General features: G+C 49.1%; 1 protein-coding gene across 1 annotated transcript in view; it reads left to right on the top strand.

Moving 5' to 3' along the window:
- The window catches only part of LOC112205630 (putative rhophilin-2-like protein RHPN2P1), a 53,057-nt gene that overhangs the window by 24,324 nt on the left and 8,758 nt on the right, over window positions 1-19,975 (top strand). The window contains 7 exon segments of the mRNA XM_054665881.2: window positions 4,792-4,979; window positions 5,389-5,545; window positions 8,107-8,226; window positions 12,283-12,477; window positions 14,455-14,531; window positions 16,560-16,706; window positions 17,846-18,001. Coding sequence (XP_054521856.2) covers window positions 4,792-4,979; window positions 5,389-5,545; window positions 8,107-8,226; window positions 12,283-12,477; window positions 14,455-14,531; window positions 16,560-16,706; window positions 17,846-18,001 — 1,040 coding nt within the window.

The following is a 19,975-nucleotide window of genomic DNA, read 5'->3' as shown; positions in this document are numbered from 1 at the left end:
GGCAGGAGAATGGCATGAACCTGGGAGGCAGAGCTTGCAGTGAGCCGAGATCGCACCACTGCACTCCAGCCTGGGCGACAGAGCCAGACTCCATCTCAAAAAAAAAAAAAAAGAAACTTGCTCGGTGGTTCAGACCTCAGTCTGGGATGGCTGATGTACATGGTGAATCCTGTGGCTGATGATTGATCTTTTCCAGACAAGTGGCCCTGGGATGGCAGTGCATAACTGTTTCTTTCAACACTGTCATGAAGAGCAGAATAACTTTTCCCAAATAGTGAAACTGTAGGCTTCTTTTTCTTGTATTAGGTGTACCCTATCTGTGCGTATTACTCTCCGTGCCTTTATTTATTTATTTATTTATGAGATGGAGTTTCACCCTTGTTGCCCAGGCTGGAGTGCAGTGGCGCAATGTTGGCTCACTGCTTGAAACCTCCCAGTTTCAAGTGATTCTCCTGCCTCAGCCTCCTGAGTAGCTGGGATTACAGGCATCCGCTGCCACGCCTGGCTAATTTTTGTATTTTTAGTAAAGATGGGGTCTCACCATCCTGGCCAGGCTGGTCTCGAATTCCTGACTTCAGGTGTTCCGCCTGCCTCAGCCTCCCAAAATGCTGGGATTACAGGGTGAGCCACCGCACCCTGCCCCTCCATGCCTTTATGTCACCTGCATTCTGCCAACTTCTCCAGCATGAGGTGGGTGTTCTCAACCCTTTGTCAAGTGATGCATTCAAAGGATGTCTCTCATAGCTCAGTTCCCTTCTTCTGGGAACTGTCTTTTGTTATTTTATTTTATTTATTTGTTTATTTTGAGATAGAGTCTTGCTCTTGTCACCCAGCCTGGAGTGCAGTGGCACAATCTCTGCTCACTACGACCTCTGCCTGCTGGGTTCAAGCAACTCTTCTGCCTCAGCCTCCCAAGTAGCTGGGATTACAGGCGCCTGCCACCATGCCCGGCTAATTTTTGTATTTTTAGTAGAGATGAGGTTTTGCCCTGTTGGCCAGGCTGGTCTCAAACTCCTGACCTCAGGTAATCCTAGTATGAGAACGAGGTGTGGGGTCGAGGAGAAAAGCAGCCTAGTGCTTACACCTGTAGAGGACCGGGGTCACCAGACCCAGTGCTGTGGGTGAGCCTGGCACGGCTCACCCTTGCCTACGGGTTCTGCCTTGCTCCCCCATAGCAGGGCCTGTGTCTGGGTCAGACTCCCCGTGGGGATGGATGCAAGAGCAGGGCACAGTGTAGACCACAGTGTGTTCTCCACACTAGCTCTATAGTGTGTTGCCTTCTAGGTTGATCATCGACATTCTGCTTTGGGGTGTGATCCCCTTCCACCCATGTGGATCATTGTTTGATATCACTTTGCCCTGCAAGCTTGTGAAGAACCAGAGCTTTGCCACTTCAACTCATTGTGAAATTTCTGATGTTACAATGATTGGTCCTACCAGCCTGGGCCACACAGGAAGACCCTGTCTCTACAAAATATTTAAAATTAGCCAGGCGTGGTGGTGTACACCCATAGTTCTAGCTACTCCAGAGGCTAAGACAGGAGGATCACTTAAGCCCAGGAGTTTGAGGCTGCAGTGAACTATGATTGTCAAAAAGAATATTTTTTTTTAATTAAAGAAATAGGCCAGGCATGGTGGCTCATGCCTGTAATCCCAGCACTTTAGGAGGCTGAGGTGGGTGGATTGCTGGAGCTCAGGAATTTGAGATCAGCCTGGGCAACAAGGCAAAACTCCATCTCTACAAAAAGTACAAAAATTAGCTGGTGGTGCATGCCTGTAGTCTCAGCTACTTGGGAGGCTGAGATGGAAGGATCAGCCAAGGTTGTGGTAAGCCAAGATCGTGCCATTGCACTCCAGCCTGGGCGACAGAGCAAGAACCTGTCTCAAAAAATAATTAATTAATTAAAAAAATGAAAGATTGGTCTCTTGGGATGAAGCGATATGCTAAGATTCCAAGTATGAGTTGATTTCTTTTGTTGTAAATCTTTTTTCTGGACTCATCTTTCTGGGGAATCTTAGGCAGGCACTCTGTGTCCTGTCCCTGAGATTATAGCAGTGGAGACAAATTACAGATGAAATGAAGCAAGTGGGAGAGCAGTGGGGAGGGTGAGGGAACCCCCACGGAGCTCACAGCTCAAAACAGCAGGTGCCATCCCTCCGCAGGGCGGGGATTTTTTTTTTTTTTTTTGCTTAGCAACAAAACCAGAGGACCCAGTTGGATGGGATTCATATGAGAGAATCTATTTCAGTTCCAGATTGATTGTCAGTTAGCGCTTTGGACAGTTAATTTTCTAAACTATAAAGAAGTCAGTGGAAGGCTGCAGCATGAAAATTTCCATTGGAGCAGACGGATTGAGTTTTTTTTTTTTTTTTTTTGAGACGGAATCTCACTCTGTCGCCCAGGTTGGAGTGCAGTGGTGAGATCTTGGCTCATTGCAGCCTCTGCTTCCCGGGTTCAAGTGATTCTCCTACCTCAGCCTCCTGAGTAGCTGGGATTATAGGTGTGTACCATCATGCCTGGCTAATTTTTATAATTTTAGTAGAGGCAGGGTTTTGCCATGTTGGCCAGGCTGGTCTCGAACCTGACCTCAGGTGATCCACCCGCCTCGGCCTCCCAAAGTGCTGGGATTAGAGGCATGAGCCACCGCGCCTGGCCAGAATAGATCTTTCCTGAGGTCCAGGGGAAAAGCCCTGGACTGCTGAATGACTCAGATCTTATGTGTGAGCCTGGCTGCCTGTGAGCCCCTCAGTCCTTCTGCCTGCTCTCTGCTTGCATCTCCATACCTGTCGTGATGGAATTTTGTCCCAGGTGACACAGGAGTTGTGGGGAGCAGGTTGGTTTCTCTACTCAATAGAGATGTAAGTGTTTTGGAAGATAATCCAATTTTAAAAAATTGGGTTAAAAGGCTGGGTGGGGTGGCTCACACCTGTTATCCCAGCACTTTGGGTGGCCGAGGCAGGCAGATCACCTGAGGTCAGGAGTTCAAGACCAGTCTGGCCAACATGGTGAAACCCCGTCTGTACTAAAAATACAAAAATTAGCTGTGTATGGTGGTGGGCACCTGTAATCCCCTGCTACTTGGGGGGCTGAGGCAGGCGGATCGCTTGAACCTGGGAGGCAGAGGTTTCAGTGAGCTGAAATCATGCCACTGCACTCCAGCCTGGGCGTTTATTTATAAATAAATAAATAAATAGTGTTAAAATATACATATATAACTTAAAATGGACTATTTTAACCAGTTTTTTTATTATAGTAAAATAACACAACATAAAATTACCATTTTAACGATTATCTTAAATTTTTAAAATTTTAAAATTATCCTGCCAACCAGAAGCACATTTTAACCATTTTGAAGTGTGCAGTTCAATGGCATTAAGTGCATTTGTACATTCATAGTGTTGTGCAGCCATTACCACTAAACATCTCCAGAAGTTAAAATTTTGTTTTGTTGGTTAGGCAAGGTGGCTCACACCTGAAATCTCAGCACTTTGGGAGGCTGAGTCAGGAGGATCACTTGAATCCAAGAGTTGGAGACCAGTCTGGGCAACATAGGCACACCCCATCTGTACAAAAAATTTTAAAATTAGCTGGGTGTGGGGTGGTGCATGGCTGTAGTCCCAGCTCTTCAGGAGACTGAGGTGGGAGGACTGCTTGAGCCCAGGAGTTTAAGGCTGCAGTGAGTCATGATCGTGCCACTGCACTCCAGCCTGGGCAACAGAGTGTGATCTTGTCTCAAAAATAAATAAAATAAATACATTTTTAAAAAGTATATATTTTTTAAGAGATAGGGGTCTCAGTATGTTGCCCAGGCTGGTCTTGAACTCTTAATGTCAAGCCACCCTCCCACCTCAGCCTCCCTTGGAGCTGGGATTACAGGCAGCAGCCCCTGTGCCCAGCTATCTCCGGAACTTTTTCATCTGGATGATGGATAAGCAAAGCTCTGTACTCAGTTAAGCAATAACTTCCCATTGCCCCCTTTCCCAGCCCCAGCTAACCTCTATTCTCCTTTCTGTTTCTGTGAATTTGACTATTCCGGGTACCTTATCTAAATGGAATCCTACAATATTGGTCCTTTTGTGAATGGCTTGTTTCACTTAGCATAATGCCCTTATTTACACTGTACTATATGTCAGAATTTCATTCCTTTTTAAGGCTGAAAAATATTCCATTGTATGGATAGGCCACATTGTGTTTAATCATTCAACTGCTCATGGATGTCTGGGTGGTTTCCACTTTTCAGCTCTTGTGAATAATGTTGCTATTAACACGGGTGTTCAAGTATCATTTAAGCCCCCACTTTCAACTGTTTGGGGATATATATCATAGGATTGGAAATGCTGGACCATATAATTGAGAATCAAACTTTTTAATATGTTGTAGGACACTGGTTCTTTTTTTTTTTCTCCTATCTTTCCTTTTTTTTTTTTTTTTTTGAGACAGAGTCTTGCTCTGTCACCCAGGCTGGAGTGCAGTGGTAAGATCTCAGCTCACTGCAACCTCTGCCTCCTGGGCTCAAGCAATCCTCCTGCCTCAGCCTCCAGAGGAGCTGAGACTATAGGCGCACGCCATCACACCCAGCTAATTTTTGTATTTTTTGTAGAGACAGGGTTTCACCATGTTGCCCACACTGGTCTTAAATTCCTGACGCAAGTGATCTGCTCGCTTCGGCCTCCCAAAGTGTTGGGATTATGGGCATGAGCCACCGCACCTGGCCTCCTATCTTTCTCTACAGCAACGTGATGAAGTAAATGTAAACCCGAACTAATGGGCAAAACATTTTCCACTTTTAGGGGTTTTAAACTACCTGAAAGAGACATTTACCCATACTCCAAGTTATGACATGAGCCCTGCCATGCTCAGCGTGCTTGTCAAAATGATGCTTGCAGAAGCCCAAGAAAGCGTGTTTGAGAAAATCAGCCTTCCTGGGATCCGGAATGAATTCTTCATGCTGGTGAAGGTGGCTCAGGAGGCTGCCAAGGTAAGACTCCCTGGTTCCTGTGACTTTGGGGAGTGGGCAGGAAATGCTGGCACAGGAGCACTGGAAGTAGCGGGGCCTTCCCACGGGAGCTTGCCTGTGACCTGGGCATTGTGCCAGCTCCGGCCAGTACTGCTGGCTTGAGTTTTCTTGGCAAGTGTTGGTGTTTCAGATATGGATCACTGATTCCATCTGCCGCTTAACCTAAAAACCAGCATAATGACAGCAGCCTGATCCCCCTGTTAACTGTGACAATGACAGAATGAGGGCTTGCTTGGAGTTGCTCCCAGATTCTGGAGCAGCCCCTGGCAGGGGCTGTTGTATGAGAAGAAGAAAGGGCTCTTTCTCTGCAAATGGGTTCGTGAGGGCCCTTGTGCCGGGCTGTCCCTTCCCAATGCCCCTTCTATTTCAGGTGGGAGAGGTCTACCAACAGCTGCACGCAGCCATGAGCCAGGCGCCGGTGAAAGAGAACATCCCCTACTCCTGGGCCAGCTTGGCCTGCGTGAAGGCCCACCACTACGCGGCCCTGGCCCACTACTTCACTGCCATCCTCCTCATCGACCACCAGGGTAAGGCCTGTGGGGTTCAGGGGTTTGGCCAGGGCTGTGGTCCAGCTGCCCCAGGGGTGATTCTGAGCTGAGCGAGAGCTAACTGCCTTCCCTGGAGATGCTCACAGGCTGAAGGCAGAGGATGAGAATGACCCATGACTGAGGCAGCTGCTGCACAGGCCATGGTGGGGTTAGGGGTTATAAGCTTCTTTAGAGGGAGGAAGAGGAGGCACCTTTAATTCTGCCTGTGTGCAAGAGGATGAATTTTCACCTGGAATCTAGAATCTAAGGGAATGCCAAAAATGCTGGCATCAAGATAAGTAACATTTTAAGGTAATATTTTAAAAGAATCCAAATTAATGCAGGTCGGGTACAGTGGCTCACACCTGTAATCCCAGCACTTTGGAAGGCCAAGGCAGGCAGATCATTTGAGGTCAGGAGTTCGAGACCAGCCTGGCCAACATGGTGAAACTCTGTCTCTACTGAAAATACAAAAAATATCCGGGCATGGCATGTGCCTCTAATCCCAGATACTCCGGTGACTGAGGCAGGAGAATGGCTTGGGCCGGGGAGGTGGAGGTTGCAGTGAGCCGAGATTGTGCCACCGCACTCCAGCCTGGACAGCAGAGCAAGACTCCATCTCAAAAAAACTAATAATAATAAAATAAAAAATAATGCAAAAAAAACTGTGATGATCGGAATTTTATTTTATTTTATTTTATTTATTTTTAGAGATGGGGCTGGAGTGCAGTGGTATGATCATGGCTCACTGCCTTCTTGAACTCCTGGGCTCAAGCGATCCTCCCACTTCAGCCTCCTTAATACCTGGGACTACAGGCACATGCCACTACACCAGTTAATTGAAAAAAAATTTTTTTGAGGAGATGGAGTCTCACTATGTTGCCTAGGTTGGCTTCAAACTCCTGGCCTCAAGCAATTGTCCTGCCTTGGCCTCCCCAAAGTGTTGGGATTACAGGCATGAGCCACGGTGCCTGGCCAGGGATTTTTGATCTAATGAGTACTAATCCAGGCAGCCTCCCAAGGAATTAAAAAGACAGCCTCTGGAGCCAGACTTCCTGGGTTCATATCTCAGCTCTGCCATGAATGAGCTGTATTACCTTGGGCAAGTTACTTAGCTGTCCTCTGCCTCGATTTTCTCATCTGTAAAATGGGTATATGGAGAGAATCTACCTCACAGGCTGTCATGAAAATGAAGGGCCTGTATGCAAAGCTCAATAATGCTTTATACGCTGTAGGTTCTCTGAAAGTGTGAGCCACCACTCCTAGTACTATATAGTCTATTAGGTGAGACAAAATGTGGAAACAAATAGAAATACCATATAGTGCCTTGGTGATCGCTGCAGAGACACAAATGCAGCAGCAGGTGGACTCCATGGTGCAGTCATTGATGGCGTCTCAGAGGCGATGACATTTGAGTTCAACTTTTCCATCTGCACAGGAGGGCAGGGTCAGCCTAGAGGGAGTAAAGTGTCTGAGCACAGGAACAGAGGCCGAGGGTGCCGGGGAAGTGGAGAGTGGTTTTGTGAGGTTTGAGAGCAGGATACGCACCAGGGAGGGTGTGGTTGAAGCAGGAAGGGGCTGTGCTGCAGGTGTGCAGGCCTGCAGAGGGGTGCAGGCCAGGCATGACAGGGTCTGGGCTATGCTAGCTGGTTCTGTGTGGTGGGTGAGTCAGAGGAGGTAGCGTGTGGGGGCTCAGGGTCAAATTATGAACCTCACTGGGTGTGGTGGTTCACACCTACAATCCCAGCACTTTGGGAGGCCGAGATGGGTGGATCATGAGGTCAGGAGTTCGAGACCAGCCTGGCCAAGATGCTGAAACCCCGTCTCTACTAAAAATAGAAAAATTAGCTGGGCATAGTGGCACGTGCCTGTAATCCCAGCTACTCAGGAGGCTGAGGCAGGAGAATCACTTGAACCCGGGAGGTGGAGGTTGCAGTGAGCCAAGATCACACCACTGCACCCAAGCCTGGGCGACAGAGCAAAACTCCATCTCAAAAAAAAAAAAAAAAATTCTGAACCTCTGGAGCATGACTGGTTCCAATGAGCAAGAGCTTCAGGGTAGCCAGGCATGGTGGCTCACACATTTGATCCCAGCACTTTGGGAGGCTAAGGCAGGAGGGTCGTTTGAACCCAGGGGTTTGAGACCAGCCTGGGCAATGTAGCAAGACCTCATCTTTACAAAAAAATTTAAAAATTAGCCTGGCATGTGGTGGTGCATGTCTGTAGTCCTAACTACTCAGGAGGCTGAGGTGGGAGGATCACTTGAGCCCAGGAGTTCAAGGCTGCAGTGAACTATGATTGTGCCGTTGCACTCCAGCCTGGTGACAGAGTGAGACCACACTCCAACCTGAGTGACAGAGTGAGACTGTCTCAAAGAAAAAAAAAGCTTGAGGGTCAGACTGCCTGGGGTGTGTCCAGGGGCAGAAAGGAGAGCCATGATCCCAAATGCCTTGTGAAACTGCAGAAGAAAGGAAACTAGAGACATGGTAGAAAGAGAAATCTCTATGTGGGTCTGTGGCCAGGTCCATGAGAGGGGATTTAACCTGTGGTTCTCTTTGCAGTGAAGCCAGGCACGGATCTGGACCACCAGGAGAAGTGCCTGTCCCAGCTCTACGACCACATGCCAGAGGGGCTGACACCCTTGACCACACTGAAGAATGATCAGCAGCGCCGACAGCTGGGTGCGTGTCCCTCTGCACCCAGATGTGGGTCCCACTTGGTGCCCAGCTGGTCCTGCTCACAGACAGCCACAGAGAGGTCCCTGAAGAGGGCCCGGGAGAGGGGGGTGTTCCAAGTCATTGTGGCCACTTTGGGTTCAGAAGTCATGAGGCGCAGTCCTGAGCCTCAGAGGGCTTCCCAGGCTGTGTTCTCATGGGTTCCATAGCACCCAGGCCTCCCACTGTGGAGCCAGGACTTTAACCATCTCCCTTGGGGTCCACAGGGTGGCCTGTATCATGCTAACGGAAGGAGACATTTGTTGATTTCCTTATGCATGGCTGAATTACTAAGAACACCTAATGACTGTAATGAAGTGTCCTGGTTTGGTCTCTGCCATGTCTCAGTGTGAATATCTCTTCCCATGTGCAGACCTCACCTCCACCACCCTAATCTGCACCCACGCACACATATGCAGCTTCCCCGTCTCAGTGATGGCAACTCCCACCCCTCTAGGTGCTCAGGCCAGAAACCTTGGACTCACTGTCTACTCTTCTTTTCTTTCCTCCTCTTTCCCCTCCTCTCCCCTCTGCTCCCCTCTCCTCTCTTCCCCTCTGCTCCCCTCCCCTCCTCTCCCGTTCTCTCCCCTCCTCTTCCCTCCTGTCTGTTACCCTACCCTCCCCTCCTCTCCCCTTCTCTTCCCTCCTCTCTTCTCCCCTTCTCTCCCCTCCTCTCTTCTCCCCTCCTCTCCTCTCCTCTCTCCGCCGGCCTCCCTCTCCTCCCCTCTCCTCCCCTCCCCTCCTCCCTCTCCTCCCCTCCTCCCTCTCCTCCCCTCCCCTCCCCTCCTCCCTCTCCTCCCCTCCCCTCCTCCCTCTCCTCCCCTCCCCTCCTCCCTCCCCTCCTCCCTCTCCTCCCTTCCCCTCCTCCCTCTCCTCTCCTCCCCTCCTCCCTCTCCTCCCCCCCTCCTCCCTCTCTTCCCCTCCCTTCCTCCCTCTCCTCCCCTCCCCTCCTCCCTCTCCTCCCCTCCCTTCCCTTTCTCCCCTCCCTTCCTCCCCTCCCCTCCCTTCCCATCCTTCCCCTCCTCTCCTCCCCTCTCCCACCTCCCCTTCGCTCCCCTTTCTTCTCCTCTCCCCTCCCCTCTCCTCTCATCCTTCCTCCTCTCCCCTCACCCTTCCCCTCTCCCCTCCCCTCTCCTCTCATCCTTCCTCCTCTCCCCTCACCCTTCCCCTCTCCCCTCCCCCCTCCCCTCTCCTCCCCTTTTCTTGTTCCTTGTTGCTTTCCTTTTCTTTCCCTTTCCTTTCCCCTCTCTCCTTTATTCTTTCTTTCTTTCTTTCTCTCCTCCCCATCTACCCTTCCTCCCTCCTTTCCTCTTTCCTTTTCTTTCATTTGCTTTCTTTGACAGCGTCTTGCTGTCCCCCAGGCTGCAGTGCAGTAGTGCAGTCACAGCTCAGTGCAGCCTCGAACTCCTCGAACTCCTGGTGATCCTCCTGCCTCAGCCTGCTGAGTAGCTGGGACTATAGGCATGCACCACCATGCCCGGCTAATATTGTAAAAAGGTTGTTGTAGAGATGCGGTCTCACTATGTTGCCCGGGCTGGTTTTGAACTCCTGGCTTCAAGTGATCCTCCTGCCTCAGCCTGCTGAGTAGCTGGGACTATAGGCATGCACCACCATGCCCGGCTAATATTGTAAAAAGGTTGTTGTAGAGATGTGGTCTCACTATGTTGCCCGGGCTGGTTTTGAACTCCTAGCTTCAAGTGATCCTCCTGCCTCAGCCTGCTGAGTAGCTGGGACTATAGGCATGCATCACCATGCCCGGCTAATATTGTAAAAAGGTTTTTGTAGAGATGCCGTCTCACTATGTTGCCCGGGCTGGTTTTGAATTCCTGGCCTCCAGCGATCCTCCTGCCTCTGTCTCCCAAAGTGCTGGGTTTACAGGCACGAGCCACCACACCTAACCTCTTGTCTTACTTTCTCACCCTACATTTGATTAGCAAATCCCTTTGGCTGTACCTAGAGGACACACTCAAATCTGGCCACTTTAACCCTGCTGCCCTGGTGGAAGCCACATGTGTATAGTGCTTATGTAAGAAACATTTACTCACTTAAACCCCACACAACACTATGAGGTGGGTCTCATGGCATCCCCATTTTACAGCTGAGGAAACTGAGACCCAGAGCGGTCACGTGGCTTGCCCTGCTCATAGCTGGTTTTCTTGCTGCCCCTTCAGAGTCTGCTCATGCAGGCCAGATCACATCAGTCCCCTGCTCACACCCCAGTGGGCTCCCATCTCACGCAGAACAGGAGTGAGAGCCCTCATCTCACATGCGTGAGATCCGCCATGATCTGGCCTTGCTCCTTCCCTGCACTCATTCTCTTCTGCCCTCCCTGCCTCCAGGCACACCTTAACTCCTCCTTGCCCTTGAACACCTGTGTGTGCCCCTGCTCCAGGGCCCTCGCACCTGCTGCTCTTTCACATCCATCAGGGCTCTGCTCAAAAAGGACCATATCACAAAGCCTTCCTTGGCTGGGTGTGGTGGCTCATGCCTGCAATCCCAGCACTTTGGGAGGCTGAGGTGGGAGGATAGCTTGAAGTCAGGAGTTTGAGACCAGCCTGGGCAACATGGAGAAACCCCGTCTCTACCAAAAATACAAACACTTAGCCAGATGTGGTGGTGTGTGCCTGTAGTCCCAGCTACTTGGGAGGCTGAGGTGGGAGAATCACTTGAACCTGGGAGGCGGAGGTTGCAGTGAGCCGAGATTGTGCCACTGCACTCCAGCCTGGGTGACAGAGTGAGACTCCGTCTCAAGAAAAAAAAAAAAGCCTTTCTTGGTCACCCATCATAGGACAACCCCATTCCCAGTCTTCTCTTACCATCTCCGCTTACCCTGCTTTATTTTTCTCTATAACCTCATCACCACCCCATCCGTTACATATTTCTTGTCTTGTTAGTTATCTGTCTTCAACCACTACATGTAAACTCCATGAATGTGGGGGCAGTTTGTTTACTCGTTGCTTTATCTCTAGTGCCCAGCACATTTGGTAAATATTTGTTGAGTGAACATCTTATGGACACAAGTGAGCTTATTACATATGCATTTAAGGGAGGCTTGGGCTGGGCGCTGTGACTCACATCTGTCATCCCAGCATTCTGGGAGGCTAAGGCAGGTGGATTGCTTGAGGCCAGGAGTTTGAGACCAGCCTGGGCAACATAGCAATGATAATGAAATGATAATAATAATGAAAACATTATCCAAGTGTGGTGGTGCATGCCTGCTACTCAAGAGTCAGAAGCGGGAATTTCAGTTGAACCCAGGAGTTTGAGGCTGTGGTAAGCCATGATTGCACCACTGTACTCCAGCATGCGAAACAAAGTGAGACCCTGTCTCTAAATATAAAATATAAAATGAAATAAAATAATATTTTAATAAAAGGCTTGTTGTAACCAAGCGAGTTGTAGAGAAACGCCACACTTTGAGACTAATTCAGGAGTCATTTATTAGCCGGCAACCGAGAGACGGCTAATGCTCGAAATTCTCTCGGGCCTGAAGAAGGGGCTAGATTTTCTTTTATACTATGGTCTAAATAGGGGAGGGGGGTTTAACTGAAGCAATTTTACAGAAGAAGAATAGGCAAAAAGTTATAAAAAGTAATTGGTTATAGAAGCAGTTACAAAAAATAAACAGTTCCAGGTGCAGGGGCTTAAACTATCACTGAGAGATAAATGCAGGGGCTTTAGGTACCTGCCACTGAGCACATCCCCAGGAGCTGCTGGTACAGCCTGCCTCAGTATCTTATCAGCAGTTTGCATTCCTGGATGTGCTTGGAGTCAGCTTACACTAGTTATTCCCTTAAGGGGGATAAAGGGGGCTGCAAGTGAAGAAACTAAAATGTAGTCTGTCCGGCTCTCTCTGCTAGGAGAGAGTCACTCAGGTTAAAACAAGGTAGGGTATCACGGGCTCTAGCTATCCAGGCAGATCCTTTAGAAAAGAGAACGTCCAACCTCTTTGGCTGCCCCTTGGGCCCTTATGCTCTGTTTGGTGGATCTCCAAGTCACGTGGGTGCTGGCTTCCATCTGCAGGGAAGTCCCACCTGCGCAGAGCCATGGCTCATCACGAGGAGTCAGTGTGGGAGGCCAGCCTCTGCAAGAAGCTGCGGAGCATTGAGGTGCTACAGAAGGTGCTGTGTGTGGCACAGGAACGCTCCCGGCTCATGTACGCCCAGCACCAGGAGGATGATGACCTGCTGAACCTGATCCATGCCCCCAGTGTTGCTGGTGAGTAACCTAGACTGTGTTCCCCCTGTGGGGGTGCCTGTGCCGCGGAAAGAGTACGCCTGGCCTGTGGGGGTTGAGCAAGCCCTTGCTGTGTGCTTGGCACAAGGAGGGCTGCACAGGGCAGGGACCGAGGTGCTTATTTTGCCCTGGAGTTCTCTTTTCTTTTTGAGATGGAGTCTCGCTCTGTTGCCCAGGCTGGAGTGCAGTGGCATGATCTCGGCTCACTGCAACCTTTGCTTCCTGGGTTCAAGTGATTCTTCTGCCTCAGCCTCCCGAGGAGCTGGGATTACAAGCGCCCACCACCACGCCCAGCTAATTTTTGGATTTTTAGTAGAGATGGGGTTTCACCATGTTGGCCAGTCTGGTCTCGAACTCCTGACCTCAAGTGATCCGCCTGCCTTGGCCTCCCGAAGTGCTGCGATTACGAGGGTAAGCCACCACACCTGGCCTAGATACACTTTTTATGCTATTTGTTCTCATGTAGAATCAGCCTGCCCTGGGATCCGTTGTTAGAAATTGACCAGCCTTATGTTAAGGGTAGTCCGAGCGTGCTGTGAAGATGCTGGTGGGGGTATGTAGCTGTCAATGGTTATGATTTGCCAAACCTCCTTTTCACTGGGCAATCCTCATACCACATTAATAATGAAAAGGTCAAGCACGGTGGCTCAAACCTCTAATCTCAGCACTTTGGGAGGCCGAGGCAGGAGGATTACTTGAGCTCAGGAGTTTGAGACCAGCCTGGGCAACATAGTGAGACCCCATCTCTACAAAAAATTTTAAAAACTTCATCAGGTGTGGTGGTGCATACCTATAGTTCCAGCTACTCGGGAGGCTGAGGCAGGAGAATCATTTGAGTCCAGGAGGTCAAGCTGCAAGAGAGCTGTGATCACACCACTGCACTCCAGCTTGGGCGACAGAGCGACACCCTGTCTCAAAATAGTAATAATGTTGAAAACAGAAAGCTCAGTATCCCGGGACTGTGTCCAGTGAGGCATGGAACTTCCATAACAATAACACTTGAAACATAGATGACTTCTCAATAGGTTTTTTGTTTGTTTGTTTGTTTGTTTTTGAGAGGTCGTTTCGCTCTTGTCACCCAGGCTGGAGTGCAGTGGTGTGATCTGAGCTCACTGCAACCTCTGCCTCCCTGGTTCAAGCCTCAGCCTCCCAAGGAGCTGGGACTACAGGTGCGTGCCACCACGCCTGGCTAATTTTTTGTATTTTTAGTAGAGATGGGGTTTCATCATGTTGGCCAGGCTGGTCTTGAACTCTTGACCTCAGATGATCCTCCCACCGCGGCCTCCCAAAGTATTGTGATTACAAGCATTAGCCACCGTGCCCAGCCTCCTCATTAGGGTTTTATGAGTGCCAGAGAAGCCCACTAAGCCCCTTAAATATCAGGAAACCCCATGGGAATGTGTCTGGTTATCACTCCTTGGTCCCAGCTCGGGAATGAGTTATACCTCCTATGGCTCACAGGAGGTACCCAAATGGAAGGTAGAGTTCAACCTAGGTCGGGGGTTGAGCTGTGTTCCATCTTCTTGTACTACTTGTCTAAACCGAGGGGAAGGATGTGTGACTAAGAGAAAGTTCTGTACTGTCTCCTTCCCAAGGATCACTTTCTTTTTCCCCCCCCCCCCCCGGAGTCTTACTCTGTCACCAGGCTGGAGTGCAGTGGCAAGACTTCAACTCACTGCAACCTCTGCCTCCTGGGTTCAAGTGATTCTCCTGCCTCAGCCTCCCAAGTAACTCGGATTACAGTCGCCTGCCACCATACCTGGCTAATTTTTGTATTTTTAATAGAGACGGGGTTTCACCATGCTGGTCAGACAGGTCTTGAACTTCTGGCCTCATTGATCCACCTGCCTCGGCCTCCCAAAGTGCTGGGATTATAGGCATGAGCCACAACACCGGGCTATAAGGATCACTTTCAATTACAGAAACATTTTTCCTCCCATTTCTAATCCTCTATTCTAGCTAAAACTGAGCAAGAGGTTGACATTATATTACCCCAGTTCTCCAAGCTGACAGTCACGGACTTCTTCTAGAAGCTGGTATGTTGAAAGCTCTCTACATAAATGACCTGAGGGGACAGCTCTTCACTTTGGCGAGTATGGTATCTTAGTCCATGTGGGCTGCTATAACAAAATGCCTCAAACTGGGTGGCTTATGAACAGCAGAAATATATTTCTCAGTTCTGGAGGCTGGGAAGTCCAAGACCAAGGTATTGGCAGATTTGGTATCTGCTGAAGGCCCATGTTCTGGTTTATAGGTGGGGCCTTCTACCTGTGTCCTCATGGCAGAAAAGGTGATGAGCTCCCTTGGGCCTGTTTTAAAAGCATGTATCCCATTCTTGAGGGCTCCACCCCAAGACTGAATCACCTCTCAAGAGGCCCCACTTCCTAATAATTACATTGATGATTTTAATATACATTTTAAATTTTAATAAATATTAATAAAATTTTAATATTTTAATATACAAACTTTGGGAGGGTACAAACATTCAGACCATAGCATATTTTATTTTATTTATATATTTTTATTTATTTGTTTTTTGAGACAGAGTCTCACTCTGTTGCCCAGGCTGGAGTGCAGTGGTGCGATCTCGGCTCAGTGCAGCCTGCACCTCCCAGGTTCAAGTGATTCTCCAGCTTCAGCCTCCCGAGTAGTCGAGATTACAGGCCTGTGCCTCTACGCTCAGCTAATTTTGTATTTTTAGTAGAGACAGGGTTTCACCATGTTGGCCAGGCTGATCTTGAACTCCTCCCTCGGAGGAGTTGGCCAGGCTCCAGTGATCCCCTCACCTCGGCCTCTCAAAGTGCTGGGATTATAGGCCTGAGCCACTGTGCCCGGCCCCATAGCATATTTTAAAAGTAGTTTTTAGGTATTGTCTATTTGAAATTTTTTTAAATATTTTTAAATTTTTTTTAGAGATGTGGTCTCACTGTGTCACCTAGGCTGGATTACAGTGGCATGGTCATAGCTCACTGCAGCCTGAACCTTCTGGGCTCAAGCGATCCTCCTACCTTAGCTACCTTAGTAGATGGGACTACAGGCACACACCACCACGTCCAACTAATTTTTATTTCTTGTAGAGATGGGGTCTTGCTATGTTGCCTAGGCTGGTCTCAAACTCCTGAGCTCCAACTATCCTCCTGCCTAGGCATCCCAGAGTGCTGGGATTACAGGTATGAGCCACTATGCCTGACCTGAGATTTTTTTCCTTTTTTTTTTTTTTTAGACAGGGTCTAACTCTGTTTTCACCCAGGCTGGAGTGCAGTGGCACAATCAGTTCACTGAAGCCTCGAAATGCTGGGCTCAAGAAGTCCTCCTGCCTCAGCAGCCTGAGTAGATGGAACCATAGGCGTGCACCACCATGCCTGGCTAATTCTTTTATGTTTTTAGTAGAGAATGGTTCCCGCTATGTTGCCCAGGCTGGTCTCAAACCTCTGGCCTCAAGCAATCCTTCTGCCTTGGTCACACAAAGTGCTTAGGATTACAGGCATGACATGCCTGGTCTTAAATTGGTTATATTAGAGATTTTATTTAAGATAATTTTGGCTGGGTGCGGTGGCTCACGTCTTTAATCCCAGCACTTTGGGAGGCTGAGGCGGGCGGATCACCTGAGGTCAGGAGTTTGAGACCAGCCTGGCCAACATGGTGAAACCCCATCTCTGCTAAAAATACAAAAATTAGCCAGGCATGGTGGTTCGCACCTGTAATTCCAGCTACTCAGGAGAATTACTTGAACCTGGGAGGCAGAGGCTGCAGTGAGCCGAGATCACACCACCACACTCTAGCCTGGGTGATAGAGCGAGACAATGTCTCAAAAAAAAAAAAAAGAAAAAGATAATTAATACAATGTCTAAAAGATAATTTTATTGAAAATATATTGGGTATGTTTGAGAAGATGGCTTTCCAGGTTCTCGCATGACTGCTGTAGCATGTATGCCCCCAGATGTGTCATTTGTCCCTGAACAAAGCCAAGTGAGATCTTCAAGGACAGCAGGCAAAATTCCCTTTAGCTTTCAAGCGTCTGATCCAGCCTCAAATCCTACACCTAACGATGCTCTCTTCCAAAGGGCCCCTTATCTGTGTTTTTGGCTAACAAGCAGTGGATGCCTCCTCGAAGCATCCGCTTCACTGCAGAAGAAGGGGACTTGGGGTTCACCTTAAGAGGGAACGCCCCCGTTGAGGTTCACTTCCTGGATCCTTACTGCTCTGCCTCGGTAAGCACATGCTTTTCTTGGTTGGCAGCAAATACAGATATCTGGGTGATTGAATTTAGGGCGGGTTCACCCACGTCAAAGGCCTGACTTGATGTGAAAGGCCTCATGGGTGCTACATTCCCTAAAAGAAAAGGATTAATTTTTACTGTCTTTATTTTGTTTTTAGTTTTTTTTTAGACGTTGGGAGGTGGAGGCTGCAGTGAGTCGTCATCATGCAGTGGCGCGATCTCAGGGCTCACTGCAGCTTCTGCTTCCTGGGTTCAAGTGATTCTCCTGTCTCAGCTTCCTGAGTAGCTGGGATTACAGGCACGTGCCACCACACTCAGCTAATTTTAGTTTTTGTTTTTGTTTTTTGAGACACAGTCTCGCTCTGTCGCCCAGGCTGGAGTGCAGTGGCGCGATCTTGGTTCACTGCAACCTCCACCTCCTGGGTTCAAGTAATTCTCCTGCCTCCGCCTGCTGAGTAGCTGGGATTACAGGTGCGTGCCACCATGCCCAGCTAATTTTTTGTGTGTTTTTAGTAGAGACGGGGTTTCACCGTGTTAGCCAGGATGGTCTTGATCTCCTGATCTTGTGATCTGCCCACCTCGGCCTACCAAAGTGCTGGGATTACAAGTGTGAGCCACCTGGCCTGGCCTAATTTTTGTATTTTTAGTAGAAACGGGGTTTTGCCATGTTGGCCAGGCTAGTCTCGAACTCCTGGCCTCAAGTATTCTGTCTGCCTTGGCCTCCCAGAGTGCTAGGATTATAGGCGTGAGCCACTGTGCCTGGCCAATTTTGACTTTTTTTTTTTTTAATTGCACCCAGGCTGGAGGGCAGTGGCACGATCTCGGCTTACTGCAATGTCTGCCTCCCGGGTTCAAGCAATTCTCCTGCCTCAGCCTCCCAGGTAGCTAGGACTACAGGTGCCCACCACCACACCTGGCAGATTTTTGTATTTTTAGTAGAGATGGGTTTCACCGTGTTGTTCAGGCTGGTCTTGAACTACTGACCTCAAGTGATCTACCCGTCTCAGCCACCCAAAGTGAATTTTTGCTTTCTTGATGCGAACTTACGCAAATACCTATTTTGTTAATGGGGACTGATTCAAGGATTTGAGTGAACAAAACGTTGACTTATTTTCAACAATACTTTTTCAGGTGGCAGGAGCCCGGGAAGGAGATTATATTGTCTCCATTCAGCTTGTGGATTGTAAGTGGCTGACGGTGAGTGAGGTTATGAAGCTGCTGAAGAGCTTTGGTGAGGACGAGATCGAGATGAAAGTTGTGAGCCTCCTGGACTCCACATCATCCATGGTGAGCACTGACACCTCCCTGGGCAGTCAGTAGTGGTGTGGAGTGAAATCTGCATGAGTTCAGCCCCAGAGGTGTTTATCAGACCCTCTGTCTCCTGCCTGTGTAACATGGTACAAATGACTGGACTCCCAGGCTTGTAATCACTGTAATGTGCTCACCTTGGGTCAAAGAGAAAATTGGCAAACTTTTTCTTTTTAAAGACAGGGTCTTGCCCTATTGCCCAGGCTGGTTTGCAGTGGTATGATCATGGCTTACTGCAGCCTCTGTCTCCTGGGTTTAAGTGATCCTCCTACCTCAGCCACATGAACACCTGGTGTTATAGGCACCCACTACCACCCCTGGCTCATTATTTATTTATTTATTCATTTTTTTATTTTATTATTTTTTTGAGACGGAGTCTTGCTCTGTCACCCAGGCTGGAGTGCAGTTGTGCAATCTCGGCTCACTGCAAGCTCTGCCTCCCAGGTTCACGCCATTCTCCTGCCTCAGCCTCCCAAGTAGCTGGGACTACAGGCGCCTGCCAATGCGCCTGGCTAATTTTTTGTATTTTTAGTAGAGATGGGGTCTCACCGTGTTAGCCAGGATGGTCTTGATCTCCTGACCTCGTGATCCACCCGCCTCGGCCTCCCAGAGTGCTGGGATTACAGGTGTGAGCCACCATGCCCAGCCCATTCTTTATTTTTTGTAGAGACAGGTTCTCGCTGTGTTGCCAAGACTGATCTTGAACTCCTGGACTCAAGCCATCCTCTCACCTTGGCCTCCCAAAGTGCTGGGATTACAGGCGTGAGCCACTGCACCCTGCTAGCAAACTTTTAAAAATATCCTGTAGATAACAATAATCAACTGATCCATTTTTCTGATCAAATTGTTTAATTACAAAAGTAATACATACTCATAGTGAAAAAAACAAAAAACCAAAAAGAATTCTAATGGTACAGAAGAGCTTAAGACGACCTGTGAAAGTTAAGACAATTCCTCTGTACACCCTAGAGGCAATGTCAGCCATGTTCTGGGAGACTTGGGAAGCATTTGAGTCTCTCAAGTTCACCTGCACAGTTACCACCTTTAATTTTCCCCAGGTGAGGCTGGGCACGGTGCTCATGTTTGTAATCTGAGTACTTTTGGAGGCTGAGGTGTGTGGATTGCTTGAAGTCAGGAGTTCAAGACCAGCCTGACCAACAAGGCAAACCCTGTCTCTACTGAAAATATAAAAATTAGCTGGACATGGTGGTGTGTGCCTGTAACCCCAGCTACTCAGGAGGCTGAGGCAGGAGAATAGTTTGGGAGGTGGAGGTTGCAGTGAGTGGAGATCACGCCATTGCACTCCAGCCTGGGCAACAGAGTGAGACTCTGTCTGCAAAAAAAACCCTAAAATTTTCCCCAAGTGCTAGGGTTCATGCCACACTTAATGACGTTCTCCTCTGCACTTTGCCACACTTAATGACGTACCCTCAACCTTCCCTCTGTAACAACACTCATTTATTCATTCAACAAATATTGATTGAGGATCAATTGGGTGCCAGACACTCTCTTAGGTGTCAGAGCTCCAGTTTACATTACACAGGTAAGGTCCCTGCCCCCCCCCCCCATGAAGCTGGCACTAAGTCAGCAAATAAATGGTCAGGATTTTGATAAGTGTTATAAAGGAAAAAAGACCTGTAATGGGGTGGAATGACTGGGGAGGAGGCGAGGCTCTATCTAGGCAGGGCTGGAACAGACATGAGAGTGACCAGGAGGTTCGAGCCAGTGGCAGAGAGACAAGAAAGGCCTTCTGGGCAGGGGCACCTACAGGTACAGGGCCCCTGCAGCAGAATAAGCTTCTCCTACCAGAGAGGCAAAAGAAAGGCCTTTTGGCAAGAGCACCAGGACAAGGAAGGGAGCCGTGGGAAGTGAGGTAGGAAGGAGGCCTCGGCAGCAGTGGTGGGAGCTTGGAAGCCACTGGGCATTTTCAGAAGGGGAACGGCGTGGTGTGAT

The sequence above is a fragment of the Pan troglodytes genome, chromosome 15 (assembly GCF_028858775.2).
Source record: "Pan troglodytes isolate AG18354 chromosome 15, NHGRI_mPanTro3-v2.0_pri, whole genome shotgun sequence".
Lineage (NCBI taxonomy): Eukaryota > Metazoa > Chordata > Mammalia > Primates > Hominidae > Pan > Pan troglodytes.
This window is presented reverse-complemented; position numbering and strand designations above follow the sequence as displayed.